This window comes from Rosa rugosa, chromosome 6, assembly GCF_958449725.1.
Source record: "Rosa rugosa chromosome 6, drRosRugo1.1, whole genome shotgun sequence".
Taxonomy (NCBI): Eukaryota; Viridiplantae; Streptophyta; class Magnoliopsida; order Rosales; family Rosaceae; genus Rosa; species Rosa rugosa.
The window spans coordinates 51,968,299-51,985,393 of NC_084825.1; the positions used below are offsets into that span (position 1 = coordinate 51,968,299).

The window sequence follows — 17,095 nt, forward strand, 5'->3', positions numbered from 1 at the left end:
CTGAATCCATTATCGCATTTTTCAATGATCCGTATACTTGGGTTAGCCTCAAGAGCAATTGATGATGTATGTTGTTTAGTTTAACAAGTAAAAGCCTAAGATCAGATAGAGAAAAGGAACCAAACAATAAACTGGATGACCTACTTAATTAGGTCAATCCATATACACTAGAATTTTTTTTTTTTGATCTGTTAGATCAATGATGCATGTATGTTGACAGTTTTGAAGGAATATTCCAAAGGGAATTAGATGGAGCTAGGAATCTAAGTCTTAGATATATGGACTAATCTTTGAAGATACATATAGCTGCATATGCTCCAGCGCTTTGGCACATAAATAAGGAAGACCTACTTAATTAGTACTTTTTTTTAATAAACAAAGGAATAGCCTAGACGGTCCGCCTTTAGGAATTAGGTAATTAGTACTTAATTAAGGGAAAGTGAGATTTTAATGGTCCTCTATCTACAACCCACTTGGAATAATAATGACCTTTTGATTACTATAAATAGTAGTTCTTGGCCAGTCTCTAGCTACAAGACTAGCAATTTTCAATTCAAAGAAGGAGAAAATGTCTACTTTGAGATGTTTTGTGATTGTATTCCTAATGGTGTTTATGTTTTTTAACATCAGGTCTGATCCTCAGTCTTTTAGTTCGGAGGCCCAAACGATTCGGAAAATGTTGGCTAGGAAAACCAAGGAAGCGTATTTTATAGGGTTGGGAAAAGAAAAGGCAACCAAAGTTCATGAGAAGAAGTCAACGAAGAGTCAGAATGAGTCAAAGCGATTGACTCCTGGAGGCCCTGATTCACGTCATCACTAGCTCATCCGAAGCAACTTCGTCGAAGGTCGAAACAGAAGAGTAGCTAGTTGCTGGTTACATTGTAATGTGAGTTTGATCTAAAAATAATGATAGAGAAATGTGCATGGATTCACCAATTTCTAATAACTAGTTAGAATTTGTTGATCAACTCCCAAGTGTGTTCTTGTTCTTTCTGCGAATATTTTGATGTCATATATCATATGTAATGCAGCGCTCATGACTGCTGAGAGTTTCAACTAAATCTAAAGACATACAGTACGTGATGAATCACAACGGTTTGGCTTAACTTAGCGAGTAGCTTCTTGTAGGTTTACGTCCACTGGGTTGTCGTAGCTTCTCATATGACTTTCTTGAGGCCTGTCAAGAATCAAATTTTGAGTTATGAGTAATTATTATGAAGTCTAAGCTACTTTAGACATAGTATATGTAATATGTATACTTACTCGATGTGAGGATGGTGAGGCGCGAATAGGACCTGCAAATGGTCCAGCTTGTGGAGAACTGATATTGAGTAATGATTTAGCAGGGGAAGGATACAAAGTAGGTCTGGTGATGAGGAAAGGAGGTGGTTGAATGTATGCGGGATTAATGGGAGAACGGAGTATAGGACTATTGTATTTCGAAGGCAGGGGAGAGGGCTCCGGAGTTCTCCAATAAATTTGAGATAGAGACTTTGTTCTAGGAGATTTTGAGGGTGATGATCTTCTTGAAGGTAGCAGGTTGATTTTGATTCTGAAATAGATTAAGAGAAAACAAACTATTAACTAATATCGAATGGTAATTAATGTATTAACTTAGAGCGTGGAGTGCATGTGAAGTTCACTACAGGTGAGAAAAAAACTGGTTATACTCACTTGTTATGCACATCCACATACTCATCTGTTTCATCCAGTATGTCTTCCTTCAAGACAGAAATTAACAAAAAGAGTTGTTCAGTTCATGACAAACATTTGCATATCAAACTAGGTTTCATACTATAGTTACTTGGTACCTGTAGCAGTTCCTCCATAACATCCTCCATTGTTATGATACCAATTACCTCCTCGTCCAAGTGACTTTGAATAGATCCTACACTTTCATTTGATACATTTCCACCTCCCTGCTTTTTATGGCGCTTGTTATGCATCTGCTTAAGATCTTCATCTTGCTCCATGACATGCTCTGATAGCGGAGTGCAGTATTCTGTATCAGTACTCGAGTACACAGGGGATGTGTCTATGGTGTTACTCAGATGCTCTTTCCCATTGATCGGAGAATTTAAACCTGTAATATCTGTGCAACATTAACCCTGGCTACCACAAGTCTAGGACATTTTCTTACCTGAAAACTTGGTTTTCACTAATCAAACCCAATGTAATACCTTTGCTCTCCGCTCGTGTTGAATCTAATCTTGAACTCCTAGCATCTTTTTCCTTCTGTCCATTAACGTCCTTTTTATTCCTCACCACAGCAGCCATGTGACTGTAGCCTTTCCGGAACTGATTCAGGATATCATATAAAGGCCAATTGCCATAAACCCTGTTACATAGCAGATTATACACTGTTATGCCAAGTGCCGAACATATGTTTTATCAGGGTGGTAATATGGAGGGCACTCATTTGTTTTGCTGCTAAAAACTTTTAGACTTGCCGAATGGCATAAGTAAATACTAGTACATTTTACATACCTTGGAATTTTTCTGATTGTCATGTACTTAACTGGGGTTTCATCTTCAGGGCGACAGAAGATCAAATTCTTTGCCTAATTCCAAAACAACAAGTAATAGTTGCATGAGGCCAAAAGGGTTGCTTAGAAAGAGCATAGTAAACCATGAAGCCTGCATCTTTATTAGGAAAGGAAGAATACAGAAAGACTTGATCAACAAAACTAATGAACAACTAATGTTTCTGAAGTGCTTACCAAAATAAGGCCAATGATATTGTTTGGGTTTCCTGAATAGATTGGTATACGACTATGACCTCTGCTCATTATTGAACCCAGTGTATTCCTAAGGACAGCAATGAGCTAGAGTTGTTAAACACAAGTAACTACCATGTACAAATTAGAGTAATAGATATCTACATGTCAAGTTTGGAGTTTATGTCAAGGGAAAAAGTTTCTGATATTGGAGTCATTGCATCTTCTGCAGTCTTTCGCGTCAAATCCAAAGCACCGCCAATAACCGTAGTTTCATGATGCGACAACTCTCCACCTATCCCTGCCTGAGGATGAACAATAGAAATGTTATATAAAAACTAATAATCACTTTCAACTACCACAGAAGATATGCAAAGTAATCACATTTAGTAAGAAGCAAATTAACCTCATTTGCATGAAGATCCACCAATGTTTTTAGCTCTGCTCGTCTTAGGAGAGCAGAATGCCCTTCTCCAAGGAGGCAATCCAACAGCTGTGCCATGGTCGAAATTATTAATACACAGAAAAGAGAAAAACCTATAGTGCTTCATCTATGGTGGAATGATATTATAACAATCCAGGGTATACTAAACATGTATTACCTTACTGAAAGGGTATGCTATGGGGAAAAAAACCACCAGAAGTAATCGTACCAAGTAAGATCCTTTTGCACCAAGACTTAGTCCATATCGGGAACATACAGCTTGAGGAATGATCTAAGGGAAAAGGTACGTATGGAAGATAAGATAATGATGGTGTATATAAAGAATGACCAAAACCAAACTAAAACGGTTAAGTAAAAGAAATGACCTCTGTAACTGCAACTACAATCGTGCCAGACACAAGAATGGCAGCCCAAACTGGGAGAATTGAGTCCACGAAAATGGGAAGTGCCTTGTAGATAGAACAATATTATATTCAATCAATTAACTTCAGAATATAAACTCCAATAATGCATGTATATTTCAGCATACCTCCAAGGCCAATGATTTGCATATGAGGAGAGTACATAACAGTAGATGCTCATTCTTAACAAGTGGCAGAATCGTTGCTGTAAAATTATATGAAAGAAAAATAGTAGATGAAGGTTTAGATGTAGAAAACTGAAGGAACTAGTACCCTGCAGAATGTAATGAAATTCAATTACCAACCTGCATTCTTCTGGTCTTTGGGTTGACCGGACCTAATGAGGACCTCAAGATCAACTTTGCTGAAGGACAGGAGTCCTAATGCAAGGCCTGATGCAATACCAGCAAGTGACGCAAGGATCAAGCTAATCACTATAAACACCCAGAAATCGACCTGGCAACACGGAACATCATCCTCTCTCATTGTAATTTGATGTTTGATGAAGTATGCAACTCTGTGGAAAGAAAAGGAATGCAACAACACACTAGCTAGAATTGGATTGATAAAACAAAGGGTTGGCTACTTGGGTCTACACACAACAACTCATCATACAAACAAATAGAAAAGTTTTACAAATTTTGGAGAAAGACAAATATGAAGATAGCTACAATCCTACAAGTCTAGTGTCCAAATCCAAGTCGACCCGAGTGCCGAACCCCCTGCTTCTTATAGATTCCAGGGAAAAGAAGAAAATCCTGTTAACTGTTTTAGACTGGAATAAAGGCCAGGAATATTCAAGTTTTACTTGAAATAAAACAAATGGAAAGAAAAGAAAAAAAAAAACAAAGTACGAGTCATCAGAAAATTCAATTGATTATGACTTGTGAGAGGCTTTTGGTTGTAGTATTAACACCCAAATACAAAAATTCTAGTTCAACAACCATATACCTGCCAAAGGTAGAAGATGCTGAGCTAAATGAGCCGGAAACACGTCTTCTATATGCCTTCATTCAGGCAAGCCTGCATCAGATAACCCCTGTCATGCATGGAGGAACATAAACATAAACTGGGGAGGTCTTATCTGGTCTTCAAAATTGTGGAACCTAGTAGCAAAAGATTCCAAGCTTGAAAAACTTCGAGGAGTAGTTGGAAAAAAAAAACAACACAAGTTCGCGTTTACATCGAGTGATCACGGGAGTGATCACGGATACAATGTAGCTAAAATAGTATAATGAACAATGATTTGCAACTCTTGCATGGCTAGATAACAACTCCATTCAGGTTCATAAAACACGTTAAAGCATTGCAACTTTTACAGATTATCATGTATATTCATATGTTTGATATCCAAGTGGACGTCTTAAACCAGTCACGCGGTCACGTCCACCTCTCCACAGTATTTATATATTATATGTTCACACACACACACATGTATGCATAACGGATTGAGACCTATTTCTTAAAAAATGCCATACGTGCAATAGTCCAAGCATGCAATATTGCTGATGATAGAGGCCGAAAGCTTTGGGAGATATATATATATATATATATATATATATATATATATATATATATATATATATATATTAATCAGATAAGCAACACACACATTAGAAAAAATATCAATGTGTTATCAGTTGATAGCTCTCTGCACAGATCACATGGATATATTTACCACAAAAACTTCCTATTAAAACAAACCAGGATATAGGGATGGCTCTCTAATAGTGATCATAAAAAAGATACTACATGTCTTCACGGTAAAGCCAAAAATAAGCTCATTGTGACCAAATGGTATGATTCGAAGTCCTGAATTCGACTCAAGTACAATTGATTGTTGTATAAATCAATAAGTTGCATATAATAAAAAGCAAAATAGATGAAACTACTTGCAGCAATATTATTTATATATAGAAGCATCCTTCTCACAAAAAATCAAGCTCATAATAGTTGTCATCGATCACTATTGAGATTTGAGAAAAAAGAGCACACCTCTTGAGAACAGCAGCTGCTCCCTTAATTTGAACAGCATGCTCGTCCCAACATGCCACAAACTCCACAACCCCAGTCATCCTCATCTTCTTCTTTATATCAAGATCGATGTAGTCCTCTTTGGATTATCGTTTTCTCTCTTCTCTCCCTTCTTCTTCTTCTTCTTCTTTGATCTTCTCCAATTTTTCAGTTAGATTAATACCGACGTTTTTTCTTTCTTGTTAGAGTCTTTCAGACGATCGGTCTCGTCAGCATCATTGGTCTCTTCCTCGTCGGAAAGTTGAGAGGTTATTTCTGGAGACCTGGGGATTTGAAGTTTTAACTATTAATGCATGCCGCTTATCCTCAGATTCCTCGAACTCCGGGAATCTGAAAACTTTCGGCAGGCTCGACCCACGGCACATCGGATCCAGATCGTCGTCCTCGGATTGTCGGATCCAGATCTTCGTCCTCGGCTTCCTTGTGGTACGGTGCACCATTGTGTGATGAAGAGGAAATTACCGTGTACGTAATACTCCGAAACTATAAAATAATTAGTCGTTGATGTCAATTTTGAATCATCAGGCACAAAAAAAGATATCTTAATCGGCTATATTGATTCAAGTATTGAAAACCGAGAATTGGAGCATTTAATCTGAAACTGAAGAACAACTAGTCACCAATTATTAGACCTCTGAACTATTTGTAACGTAGCAAGTGATTTATATGTTCATTTCACCAAACTAAGAGAGAGAGAGAGAGAGAGAGAGAGAGAGAGAGAGAGAGAGAGAGAGAGAGAGAGAGAGAGAGAGAGAGAGAGAGAGAGAGAGAGAGGGAGAGGGAGAGAGAGAGAGTTAGAATCATAACAATGACCTAAAGTGAAGAAAATTTTGTCGGGAATTAGACAAATACAAAGATGGATCCGCAAACAGACCTCTATGAAATCTTTATTCCATACAAATTAAGATGTTTTCAAAACAAATTACCATGCACATGCATAGAGAAGAAAAAGAAGACTAATATATATATATATATATATATTAATATATATATATATATATATATCAACAGTTTGAATTAACTTATATAGTATAATGAACAATGATGATTTGCAACTCCTGCATGCATGGTTACTTGAGGGAATTCCCAACTCGATCCATTCGGCAAGATAATGATATGTACTGATTGAGACGTATTTCTACCCAAATGCCATATAATAAAGCCATAGTCCAAGCATGCTGATGCTAGCTAGCACCAGAAAATGCAACATGCAGATTAGAAATTAATATATCAGTTAATTGGTGTCACCCCTTATCAGTTGATATATAGCTACCTGCACAGATCATATATATATGTCAATTAGATGAGTTTAGGGGTTACTATAGGCTCAACAATGACTTGTAATAAGTTGTAACTTATTGCATGGTAACACAAGAAATAGCACCTCCATTTGGAAGAATTCTCACTCCATCAAACAGATCATATACCACAGTACGTATGCTACCGATAAAAATAATGTATGTCGTTTATATGTCTATATAATTTATATTAAAATGACTATAGCATCAAGTACATGCATTATATTATGGGTCCTTGACCCAAAGCACCAAAATTGGCCAAACTTAGCCCACTTACCCCAGCAACAAATTTTTATTCCTACTCACCCAATTTCAAATAAAATGTCAATTTTGCCCTTAAGATAATTAATAAACTACAGCCTGCCACTCTCATCTCTCTCTCTCTCCTCTATCCTCCGTGTCATTCTCTCTCTCCTCTCTCTCGTCAGTGCCGTCGTCGACGTCGAAGCTCAATCCGAGGCCACCGGAATCCGTCTCTCTCTCTCTCTCTCTCCTCTCTCTCGTCAGCACCATTGTCGAGGCTCAACCCGAGGCCACCGGAATCGCGCCCTCGTTGAAGCTCAATCTGAGGCCACCGGAATCCGTCTCTCTCTCTCTCGTCAGCGCCGTCGTCGAGGCTCAATCCGAGGCCACCAGAATCCCGCCGTCGTCGTGCAGCACGGTTTCGACTCAGACAGCGACTCCGACGTGCAGCCCAAATTTCGATTCCAGTTTCTGAGTTCGACGTGCAACAGCGACTCCGACGCCGACAGCGACTCCAACGATGACAGCCGAGAACCGCTGACCTGGGTCTCTGACAGTGCAGGTCTACAACCGGCGAAGAAGAAGAAAAGAAGGGAAACCAGATCAGCAACAGAGGTCGAGCTCCGATTTGCTCCGATTTGGTGGTTTGCTCCGATTTCGTTCTCTCTCTTTCCCTGCAATTTGACTAATAAATAATGGATGGCTGTAGATCTTAGAGACTGATTCACCCAGATGGACTCTGTGTGCCTTCCACATCAACCCATCTGTCCTTTGAAACTTGAAATGAACCTAGAATTTCTTCGACTTCTGGTAATATATATATATTGATATTGACATATGAGTAGGGTAAATTAATTTCTTGTGATGCCTCTTTTCATGATGAATTCAAAGCTGCAATATATATTATTGGGGGGCAATAGACGTCTATTGGAGGGCAATAGACGTTTTGAATTGATGCAATCTCTTTGTTTTTTTCTGTAATCAAAGTTTTATTTGTCTAAATTTAGGGAGATTAATTCCCATTCTGGCGACTGAAAGTCCTATTGGGGGGCAATAGGCGTCTATTGAGGGGCAATACATGGCTGATAGTCGTTTATTGGGGGGCAATAGACGTCTATTAGGGGGCAATAGACCAAAAGTTCTATTGGGGGGCAATAGAGGTCTATTGGGGGGCAATACATGGTTGATAGACGTCTATTGGGGGGCAATAGAGGTCTATTACCCCTTATTGGTGGGCAATAGATGTCTATTGGGGTAATAAACATTTCCGGTGAGGTTTTTTGAAAGGTCCGATGGGCGGCGGCCGGTGACCGGAATCCGGCAAAGTTGGCTAGAATCCGGCGACCGGAATCCGGTAAAGTTGGCCGGAATCCGGCGACCGGTGACCGGATTCCGGTAAAAGTTGGCCGGATTCCGGCGACCGGTGACCGGAATCCGGCGACCGATGACCGGATTCCGGCGACCGGTGACGGGCTCCGGCGAAGTCTCTTATGGTTTCTCTCTCTTCCATTTTCTCTCTCTCTCTAAGTAACAAAGGGGTGAGGGGTAAAATGGTATTAAAAAAAAATTAAAAACAAAAAAAAAATCTTAATGGGGTATTAGGGAAGACTCCCTTAGAGTGTATTGGGTAAGAGGGAATTAAAAAAACTTAATGGGGTAAGTGGGAAAAAAATCCCTAGAAATGGGGTAAATGGACAAAAACCCTTATATTATTAATTATCTGATATTATATTTTGAGAGGAGTTTCCGAGCATGCAAAATTGTAAATACGTACGCTACTGATAAAAATAATGTAAGTCGTTTATATGTGTATGTAATTTATCTCAAAATGACAAATTACATGTATCACGTACATTATATTATTAATTATCTAATATTATTTGAGAGGAGTTTCCAAGTATGCAAAATTGTAAATATATACGCTACTGATAAAAATAATGTAAGTCGTTTATATGTATATGTAATTTATATCAAAATGACAAATCACATGAATCACGTACATTATATTAATAATTATTTAATATTATATTTTGAGAGGAGTTTCCAAGCATGCAAAATTGAAGCTGCAAAAAAAAAAAAAAAAAAAAAAAAATTGAACCTGACGTGAATCGAACACGCAACCTTCTGATCTGGAGTCAGACGCGCTACCATTGCGCCACAGATCCGATTAATAGATGTCCTCTACCTAACAAATAAATATTTAACAAGAATTTGTGGGCTTCTACAAATTGGGCTACTTGAATACATCCAAAGCCGATCTGGGATGGGATAATGGGTTGAATATAGGAGCAGATTTACATTTTTTGCTAGCTTCCACTTGAAATTAGCATATTTTGATGCAAGTTCATCTCCAGGAACCTTTTTATCTGGAGTGCCGAACAGCTAGCGATGATAGGGTTGCATAAACTTTGTATTTTGAAGAGAGTACAAAAACTGTAATAAACGAGGGACTAGATTGCGAAAAATAACCATGTCCATTAGTGGATCCACTAATATAGAGGATAGCTACAACTGCACAAATTGATCCCAAAAATAAAAGGCTGCATTATTTTCTGACATATATACTCGGTGCTTTATAGATCACTCGGCGGTTGTACGTAGATTATCATAGGACGTACATCCTTGAGACCTGCCAAGAATTAAGTAGTTGATGCAAGGTTAGTACATTCATATTACAGAGAAATCACAATGATGATAGGCTACCACATTTTGTAACATAAATAAAGTCTTCCGAATAGTACAGAATGCTCTTTCTCAAGGAAGCAATCCAATAGCTGCAGTCATATAATTACTAGTGTCTATAAATAATGGCATCTATATTTTCAGGTAGATATCTGGAACTTGGTTTAGCTTACTTTACTGATTGGATATGATATTGGGAGGAAGACCAACAGAAGAAATGGGACCAAGAGAGAGAGAGAGTTTTGCACCAACAGTTAGTCCATATCTAGCACACAAAGCCTGTGGGATAATATAGAAAAGATTAAAAACAAAAACAGAAGAAGAGTAAATAACACGATTCTTCATGCCTAATTAGTAATTACATAAGTGAAAGCGGAGGCATTTCAGAATGGAAACTTTTACCTCTGCATGTAAAAGCAAGTACAAGGATGACTGCAGCAAAGATAGCAAGCCATATACGCTGGGACAATTGAGTCCAAGAAAATGGGATCGAATTGCCTTGCATAACAAAATGCCTAGAATCAAATCACATTTCTTTAGGATACATGTCTACATAATGCATATTAAGTATACGCGGCATACCTCTGTCGCTAGTGACTTTTCTACGAGGAGGGTCCATAGGAGTAAGTGCTCATTCTCAACAAGTGGTAGGATCTTTGCTGCATAATAATAACAAAACATAAAAGTGAAACACCAAGACTTAGACAAGTATCAGGTAATTAGTAATTGTCACTCAATTACCTGCATTTTTTTGGGCTTGGGGCTCGCCAGCCTAAATGAGGACTTCACTTTGGAGAAAGATAAGAGTCTAAGAGCAAGGCCTGAAGTGACGACTCCTGCAATTGACATAAGGACGATACAGATAGCTAGAAAAATCCTGAAAAGGTTCTCGCAACATGGCATGTCATCCTCTTTGAGTATCATTGCTAAGTTCCTCACAAATGTAACAAGGAAAAGAGACGATGCAATGGAGATCAATTATATGATGGTGTGTACATATAGGGCCGGCTTTATAGAGACACAAAGTTGAAAAAGGGAACATGATCGAATTCTATAAGACGAAAATGATATGAGTTATTATGAGAAGCCAAAATCCAAAATGCAATTGCAACAGTCACAGATGCTGCAATGGCAGAAAAAGAATTGAAATTTCAGTATCTTTGTCCTCTTGTGTTCATAATGCTAACTACTGCCTCAAGTTCTGCAGAAAACCTATATTACTTTTAGTCCTAGTCAGAGATGCACATGCATTTGAACCTCAGTAACTGAGGCAGTTCATATATCTGATCATATTGATATCCCAATTCTCGTATGACCAATAATCACATATTGTCATTACAAATCCTTATTAAGTGATTGAAGAATGAAAACTATCGCGAAGAGCCAGTGCTGAGATAGCTGTTGATAATGAACAAGTGTTATACAATGTTGAATTCTAATCAAGTCAGATATGGACAGTTAACACCTCAAGAAACTAATTACCAAATTGATCAATGGGACAGTTGACGCATATATAAATGATACAAAATAATACTACTCTCCATAGTCCAAGCAGAATCAAGTATGTTTCTTCTTCGATCTTCTTCTTCTTGTCTTAAAATAATAGTAGCTAGCTCCTTAATTGGTTTGAAGACCAACATTAGATTGATAGGTTATTAGAACTCATACATCAACAACCTTCCAATTCACTTAATCGAACATTTTACGATCAGTTGTTGAGCCAGACATCATCAACTCAAGAATTTTACTCATCTCCAATCAATTGCTTTCTACAAAAAAATGGGGGTGAATGGCAATTTTGTAATTAAGTATAACCAGAACCAAAATTTCAAATTCCCGCCTGTTTAAGAAAGAGTGCACGGTATATATTTAAACCTACAAACAAAACCCCAAATTAGAAAAGAGGGTAAAAAATTAAAAGTGCGGCGGTGAAGAGTGTCCATGGACGACGTTGATCGGTTGTTCGAGTGCTTCAAGTGCGGCATCTCACCTCCACGTAAGCTCTCTCTCTCTCTCATCTTCTTTCAAATTCGTAGAATTAGGGATTTGAAATTTGAAGACTTGGATTGGGGAATTCATATTACTGAAGAAGATTTGGTACTGAGCTTACTATCTGAGTAATTGGGTTCATTGCTGATTTGGGTTTTGCTTTGATTCTTGGGTTTTCCAAAAAGTTACAATCTTTTCTTTTCTTTTCTTTTCTTGTGTTTCAGCATCTGCTTTGAGAGAGAGAAAGAGAATCAAGAGGCAATCGATTCAGAGGAGTAAAGCCCAGGAAGTCGATTCTCCGCGATCGCCGGAGCAGATAAAGAAAATCGCATCAGATTTACAGCTTTCTGCAGAAAAAGTATATACCCTGAATTTGTTGCATTTCATGCTTTAATGGTTTTTGTTTTTGGATAGTAATTGGGGATTCTGCAGTTGAATCAGAAAATTGATCGGAAAATAAACAATGCTGCATTAGTTCAGTGGTGTTTGTATGCAATTAACTCAGAAGAATTCGTGTTTTAGTCAGCTGAGTAGTTCGATGTTTGAGTATGCTTACTTCATGGAGTGTCCTTTTCTTGCATGATTTGGTTACCTAAAATATGTATTATAGCTTGTTCAGGGTGGTTCTACAACAGTCAAAGCAAAAAGCTTTAATCGTAGGAAGCAGTTATCTCCAGTTGTATTTTACGGGTCTCCACGTGGTGTACCTCCAAAGCAACCAAGAAGGTTGTTGCTGCGAGTGTTACGTGAGATACGTGTTGATCTCACTGCACAGAAACGATTGAGCTCAAGGTATGTGTGTAGTTGTTCTTCCAGCTTTTACTGCTTTAAGACATTTTCTTCTGGCTTTTACAATTTGACTTGACCCTTGTTTTTAGTCTGTTTAGGAAGGAAGTATGGGCTACATTTCCAAGGCAGGAGGAAGCAATGCAGTTTGCCAAACGGCACGAGAATGTTCACGTTTTTAGTTATCAAGATCACTTTAGTGGACAAAGAAGGTTCCTTGTTTCAAGTTATGATGAGTTTTGGAGAAGGTTTGCCCTTTCTATGTGTTCTTCTACAAATATATGTACTTTATCGTTATCTGAGGTATTCTCTCCTTGATGTATTTGTACTGTTTGTCTTTAATTTCAGGTACAAAATTATGGAGTCCAAGTTTCGTCACCATTACGAAGTCATTCAGGAGGTGACAATTTTTCTTTCTTTTCATTAATAAAAGAAAGTGTGAGTACCATAGTCATCAACATTAGATGCTTTTTTAGGCTGTGGTTCCTAAAATTTTGTATGCATTGTTGTCAGGGTTTACCATGCCACCTTTATTTTGACCTGGAGTTCAATAAGAAAGACAATGGAAACAGAAATGGAGATGAAATGGTTGATCTTTTAATATCAGTTGTTTTTGAAGCCTTGCTTGAAAAGTATTCTATTCAGGGGAACATGGAATGGATATTGGAACTTGATTCCTCTACTGAAGGTACAGTGCATGACTATCGCTTGGCTGGATATTCGTGAAATCTTATAAACAAATACTATAATTAGGCGTTATTAGGCGTTTGTTTTCCATATTACAACATAAACGTATGTTATATATTGCAATTAGGTTCATTATTTGCTTGGTTTTTGAAACTCGTTGTTGTATTTGTGCCCCTGTGCAGCAAAGTTCTCTCGACATTTAATTATTCGCATTCAGAAGACTGCTTTTAAGGACAACTCACATGTAGGTGCATTTGTCACCGAGGTATGTGTTGATGAAGATGACCGAAATTTTGTGCCACTTCTCTTCATTAATGGAAATTGAGTCTGTAATTTATCATTATATTATGATCATTAATTCTCATCCTTTCCTTTTTTTAATTTATATTTGCCAAGTAAAAATATAACAGAGATTATAAGCAAGAAGCAAATTCTACATTGCATATAGCCTCCTTTTCTAGTGATGAACAGATAGCTACTTCATTTACTACGGTTCTTTCATTTACTTTTCCCTATAGAAATACCAACTCTTGTCACTATATGATGACATATTATCAGATATGCTCACGGATATCAAGTGCAAAAGGGAGGGATGGAAGATTTGAGAATTTGTTTATTAGAAAAGATTCAAGCTCTGCAGACTTTAGTCACCTATTTGTGGACACTGCTGTGTATACCAGGAATCGTTGTTTTCGTTTAGCTCTGTCATCAAAGGCAGGGAAGAATTCAGTGCTTCTACCTACTGGGCGCTTCAAAGCTAAGGACATGATGGTATGCTACCCACCCTTCTAAATGGTATCTGACACCTGGCCTTTTCTTACCAATGTTTTGATATCTAGTGCTTCTTTAACTATGATATATCTTATGATCAAAGTTATGGTTTCCAACAGCAGTCTGAAGTGGAGATGTTCATGGCGTCTTTGATCTGCAATTTGGAAGTTGATTGTGAGAAGCTTCTAGTCTGCAAATCTGATCTTGATTGTATAAAGACCCTGCATTTTGATACAGAGGTATATTAGAGTTCAGACGTTTACTTTTTAGTTTGATTACATGCCAAACTTCTCAAGTCTTGACATTTAGTTTGAGGACAATCTATAGCATTTTTATACTTCTTTAAGTGGCAATATATCGTATTGACTAGATAAATTCTTTCTTATGCAGGTCAACCCTAGTTTTGGAAAATCTTACAGTTGGCCCCAAGAATTTGCATTGAATGGTTGCACCAGTGATGCTTCAGCAACATACTTCCTGGGGAAATCTCCATTTCCAGCTTTGGATGCATTTGTAGAATTTGTTGCTACAATTGGAAATGTCTCAGGTGCTAACTTGTAGCCTGCTTTAGAAATATTTGTTCTTCTTCTGTCCTCAAATATATAACTTGCTGCAATTCTAGGTAAAATTCGCAGCTGGTATTGGTTCTCAGAGTTTGGACTCATGGTCTACAGCATGTCAAGAAACAGATACTGTGAGCGAATTGGCAGACAGCACAAAAGCAATCATGGTAAAGCCTATACATTGTTGCATTACATTGTATCTTGTGCACTTCATATTTCAAAGTCCTACTGTGTTCATTCTCTTCATACATATGTGGAATTTGCAGCTGCATTTTGTCTGGCACTTCCCCTCCCCACTCTTTCTTATAATGTAAGAGCTAATATTCATGTTCTTTCTGTTGGTTAGTGATATACATTGCTGACCTCAGAAAGGGTGTTTATTATCAGAAATGTCATGATCCCGACTGCAGAGGTGAGGAAAAGTTAATATCGTGTACGTTTATCTACTTTTGCTCTCTTCAATGAATAAGTGACTTGCTCTCAACTTGCATATATATGACACCAGGCTACCGTTCTCCATCACGTCCGATTCCATGGAATATTGTCCCTGACATGGTGTATGAATGTCAAAAAGATCATGAACGTGTTCTTTTTGATGATGAGAACACGGCAAGCAGCGGCGTTACAGATTCATGGTGGCTTGAAGCTATAAGAGTTGCAGATGAAGTTGAAAATAAGCAGAATTCATTAGAGCTCAGCAATCCGGTAGGACTAAATCTTCCGTGTCATTAATTTGCATGTTTGGTTCATAGCCAAAATTATGTCATCACTACAGACAGTTTCAATTTTCTCTTCTTCTTTTTTTGTCGGAAGTTTCTTGTAATCTGAATTTTCCCATTTCCTTCCACAAATAGGAATACATGGATCCAAAAGATGACGACTGATGGACTGCTGCTGCTTCCCAAGTTGCACTAACGCACTAATAACTGATTCAAAATCCACGCCCTTTGTCTCGATAATGATGCCCCTGTAGTTAATCATTCAACTAACAAGGATTCTTGGTTTATTATATATACACGGGTGTTGGTAACTCATACAATGTATACTTTATACGGTGATACCATTGTTTTGAAAAGGGCTGGTGATTGGTACATTTAGCTAATCATCTTCTTTCACATTGGTTACACTCTAAAGTTGATATATGATTAATGGTTTAGGTCCATCAATTGATAAAATAATCAATATTGTTCGAATCATGAATTCTTCTAATATTGTTCGAATCATGAATTCTTCTAATAAGAGACATGAATTGTGGGTGCGTTGTTGTAAGGATTTTGATTTGCCAAAAAAAAAAAAATATTGACAATGATGTACCTCATAGGTGGAATTCCACCTACGAACTTTTAGAAGTAGCTATAAAATATAAAGGGCCTTTGAATAGGTATGCTCCCTTGAAGCCTTTCTGTCCATTTCCTTTCCTGTCCTACTCCACAAATCTACAAAAACCAGTCTTGCATACAAATCCTGCTTTATATCACATCCATATCATATCATCATCATCATCTGAATCTGTCAAATAATCACTTTCATTGACTTCTTCTGGCCCGTCTTTCTCTTCGTTCGGGATGAGATGGTATTCATCAATTCTCTTGACATTCAACAATCTCAAGAATTCAATGGAAGGTTTTTCCAAATAGAATTTCTTGTTGTCGTATTCAATATCTCGTAAGTCCATACCCCGCAGTAAATTGCAGTTCTTGCTTCCCAAGCCAAGCACATAATCTGCAAGTCTTTCACTCAGAAAATCATCTTCTTCCACATTGGTTACAGTCTAAGGGGGTGTATTGTATATGGAATTAGTTGAACTTTTACAATGTGTTTGGAAGGGGGAAAAAGTGAGGGAATTTAATTAAAAATAAGGAATTCCCAATTTCTTAGTTCTCTTTCCAGCGTTTGCCACTCACTATTTCATCTTAAATTATTACAACTCACATAAAGAATAAGAACAATGCTCTGCCCTAGCCGCCGCTTTCCAGGCTTCCAATGGCGCTCCCTTGCGCCAATAGTACAGCTAAGCGGCTCTGCCTTTTCGCCTAGAGAGGGGAAGAAGGTACGCTGCCCAAATGGCATCGAGAACTGGCCTATACAGGCGAGCCCGTGCGCCGATCTCCAAAGAACGCAATTGCTTTGCGTCCGATAACAGGTATTGTGCAATAAAAAAGGGGAACTGCAGATTTGTACTCCGACTTGGTGAAAGCTCGAGCGATTGCTTGCAGTTATGGGCTCTCCCGATGTTGGAAGGTGTCGGTGGGTGGTACATCTTTCCATTACATGCTTGCGGTGATGGGCTGCCATGCTGATCCGGGTCGGATCCGACCACGCAGAGGACAGTTGAAAGAGCCTGACTGCGGGCATGCAGGGTGGAAGGAGATCGGCTTTTGTCGATTGGTGGATGAGACGAAGGATCGTTTCTGTTCCTGGAGCAAGGTGGCGGTGTTCTGGCTTTCAAAGGCAGTGGTGGGCCGGCTCCAACTTGCAA

General features: G+C 38.2%; 2 protein-coding genes and 1 non-coding gene across 8 annotated transcripts; 1 reads left to right on the forward strand and 2 right to left on the reverse strand.

Annotated features, from left to right (window-relative positions):
• Positions 1-571: 571 nt before the first annotated feature.
• Positions 572-4,314, reverse strand: LOC133717356 (DUF21 domain-containing protein At5g52790). Of its 2 annotated transcripts, none has more exons than XM_062144051.1 (13): positions 3,869-4,314; positions 3,692-3,768; positions 3,528-3,611; positions 3,320-3,433; positions 3,124-3,210; positions 2,883-3,022; positions 2,721-2,808; positions 2,488-2,561; positions 2,181-2,338; positions 1,812-2,083; positions 1,675-1,721; positions 1,264-1,552; positions 572-1,177 (listed from the first exon to the last, which is right to left on the reverse strand). In XM_062144051.1, exons 1-13 carry the CDS (start codon positions 4,047-4,049, stop codon positions 1,103-1,105), a joined length of 1,686 nt encoding a protein of 561 aa, XP_062000035.1. In that variant the 5' UTR covers positions 4,050-4,314; the 3' UTR covers positions 572-1,102. The 2 variants fall into 2 exon arrangements, with proteins under 2 accessions (XP_062000035.1, XP_062000034.1); XM_062144050.1 differs by having other exon boundaries at positions 1,812-2,092.
• Positions 4,315-9,231: 4,917 nt separating this feature from the next.
• TRNAW-CCA (transfer RNA tryptophan (anticodon CCA)) lies at positions 9,232-9,303 on the reverse strand. The gene has a single exon. It is a non-coding gene; the product is annotated as a tRNA-Trp (tRNA).
• Positions 9,304-11,688: 2,385 nt separating this feature from the next.
• LOC133717216 (uncharacterized) lies at positions 11,689-15,729 on the forward strand. Of its 5 annotated transcripts, none has more exons than XM_062143893.1 (14): positions 11,689-11,816; positions 12,034-12,167; positions 12,420-12,601; positions 12,688-12,843; positions 12,944-12,995; positions 13,109-13,283; positions 13,465-13,547; positions 13,841-14,053; positions 14,173-14,292; positions 14,444-14,600; positions 14,676-14,783; positions 14,963-15,028; positions 15,122-15,321; positions 15,471-15,728. In XM_062143893.1, the coding sequence occupies exons 1-14, from the start codon at positions 11,762-11,764 to the stop codon at positions 15,498-15,500; spliced, it is 1,731 nt and encodes a 576-aa protein (XP_061999877.1). In that variant the 5' UTR covers positions 11,689-11,761; the 3' UTR covers positions 15,501-15,728. The 5 variants fall into 5 exon arrangements, with proteins under 5 accessions (XP_061999877.1, XP_061999878.1, XP_061999880.1 ...); XM_062143894.1 differs by having other exon boundaries at positions 11,747-11,816; positions 14,176-14,292; positions 15,471-15,729; XM_062143896.1 differs by having other exon boundaries at positions 11,747-11,816; positions 12,697-12,843; positions 14,176-14,292; positions 15,471-15,729.
• The last annotated feature ends 1,366 nt before the right edge of the window (positions 15,730-17,095 follow it).

Coding starts and splice junctions, on each gene's coding strand:
- LOC133717356 (XM_062144050.1), bottom strand. CDS start 4,049: ATGAGAGAGGATGATGTTCCGTGTTGCCAGGTCGATTTCTGGGTGTTT. Junction 2,809..2,882: donor ATAAACTCCAAACTTGACAT/GTAGATATCTAT, acceptor TGCTGTCCTTAG/GAATACACTGGGTTCAATAA. Junction 1,178..1,263: donor CCTCACCATCCTCACATCGA/GTAAGTATACAT, acceptor GATTCTTGACAG/GCCTCAAGAAAGTCATATGA.
- LOC133717216 (XM_062143893.1), top strand. CDS start 11,762: ATGGACGACGTTGATCGGTTGTTCGAGTGCTTCAAGTGCGGCATCTCA. Junction 12,602..12,687: donor CAGAAACGATTGAGCTCAAG/GTATGTGTGTAG, acceptor CCTTGTTTTTAG/TCTGTTTAGGAAGGAAGTAT. Junction 15,322..15,470: donor CATTAGAGCTCAGCAATCCG/GTAGGACTAAAT, acceptor TTCCACAAATAG/GAATACATGGATCCAAAAGA.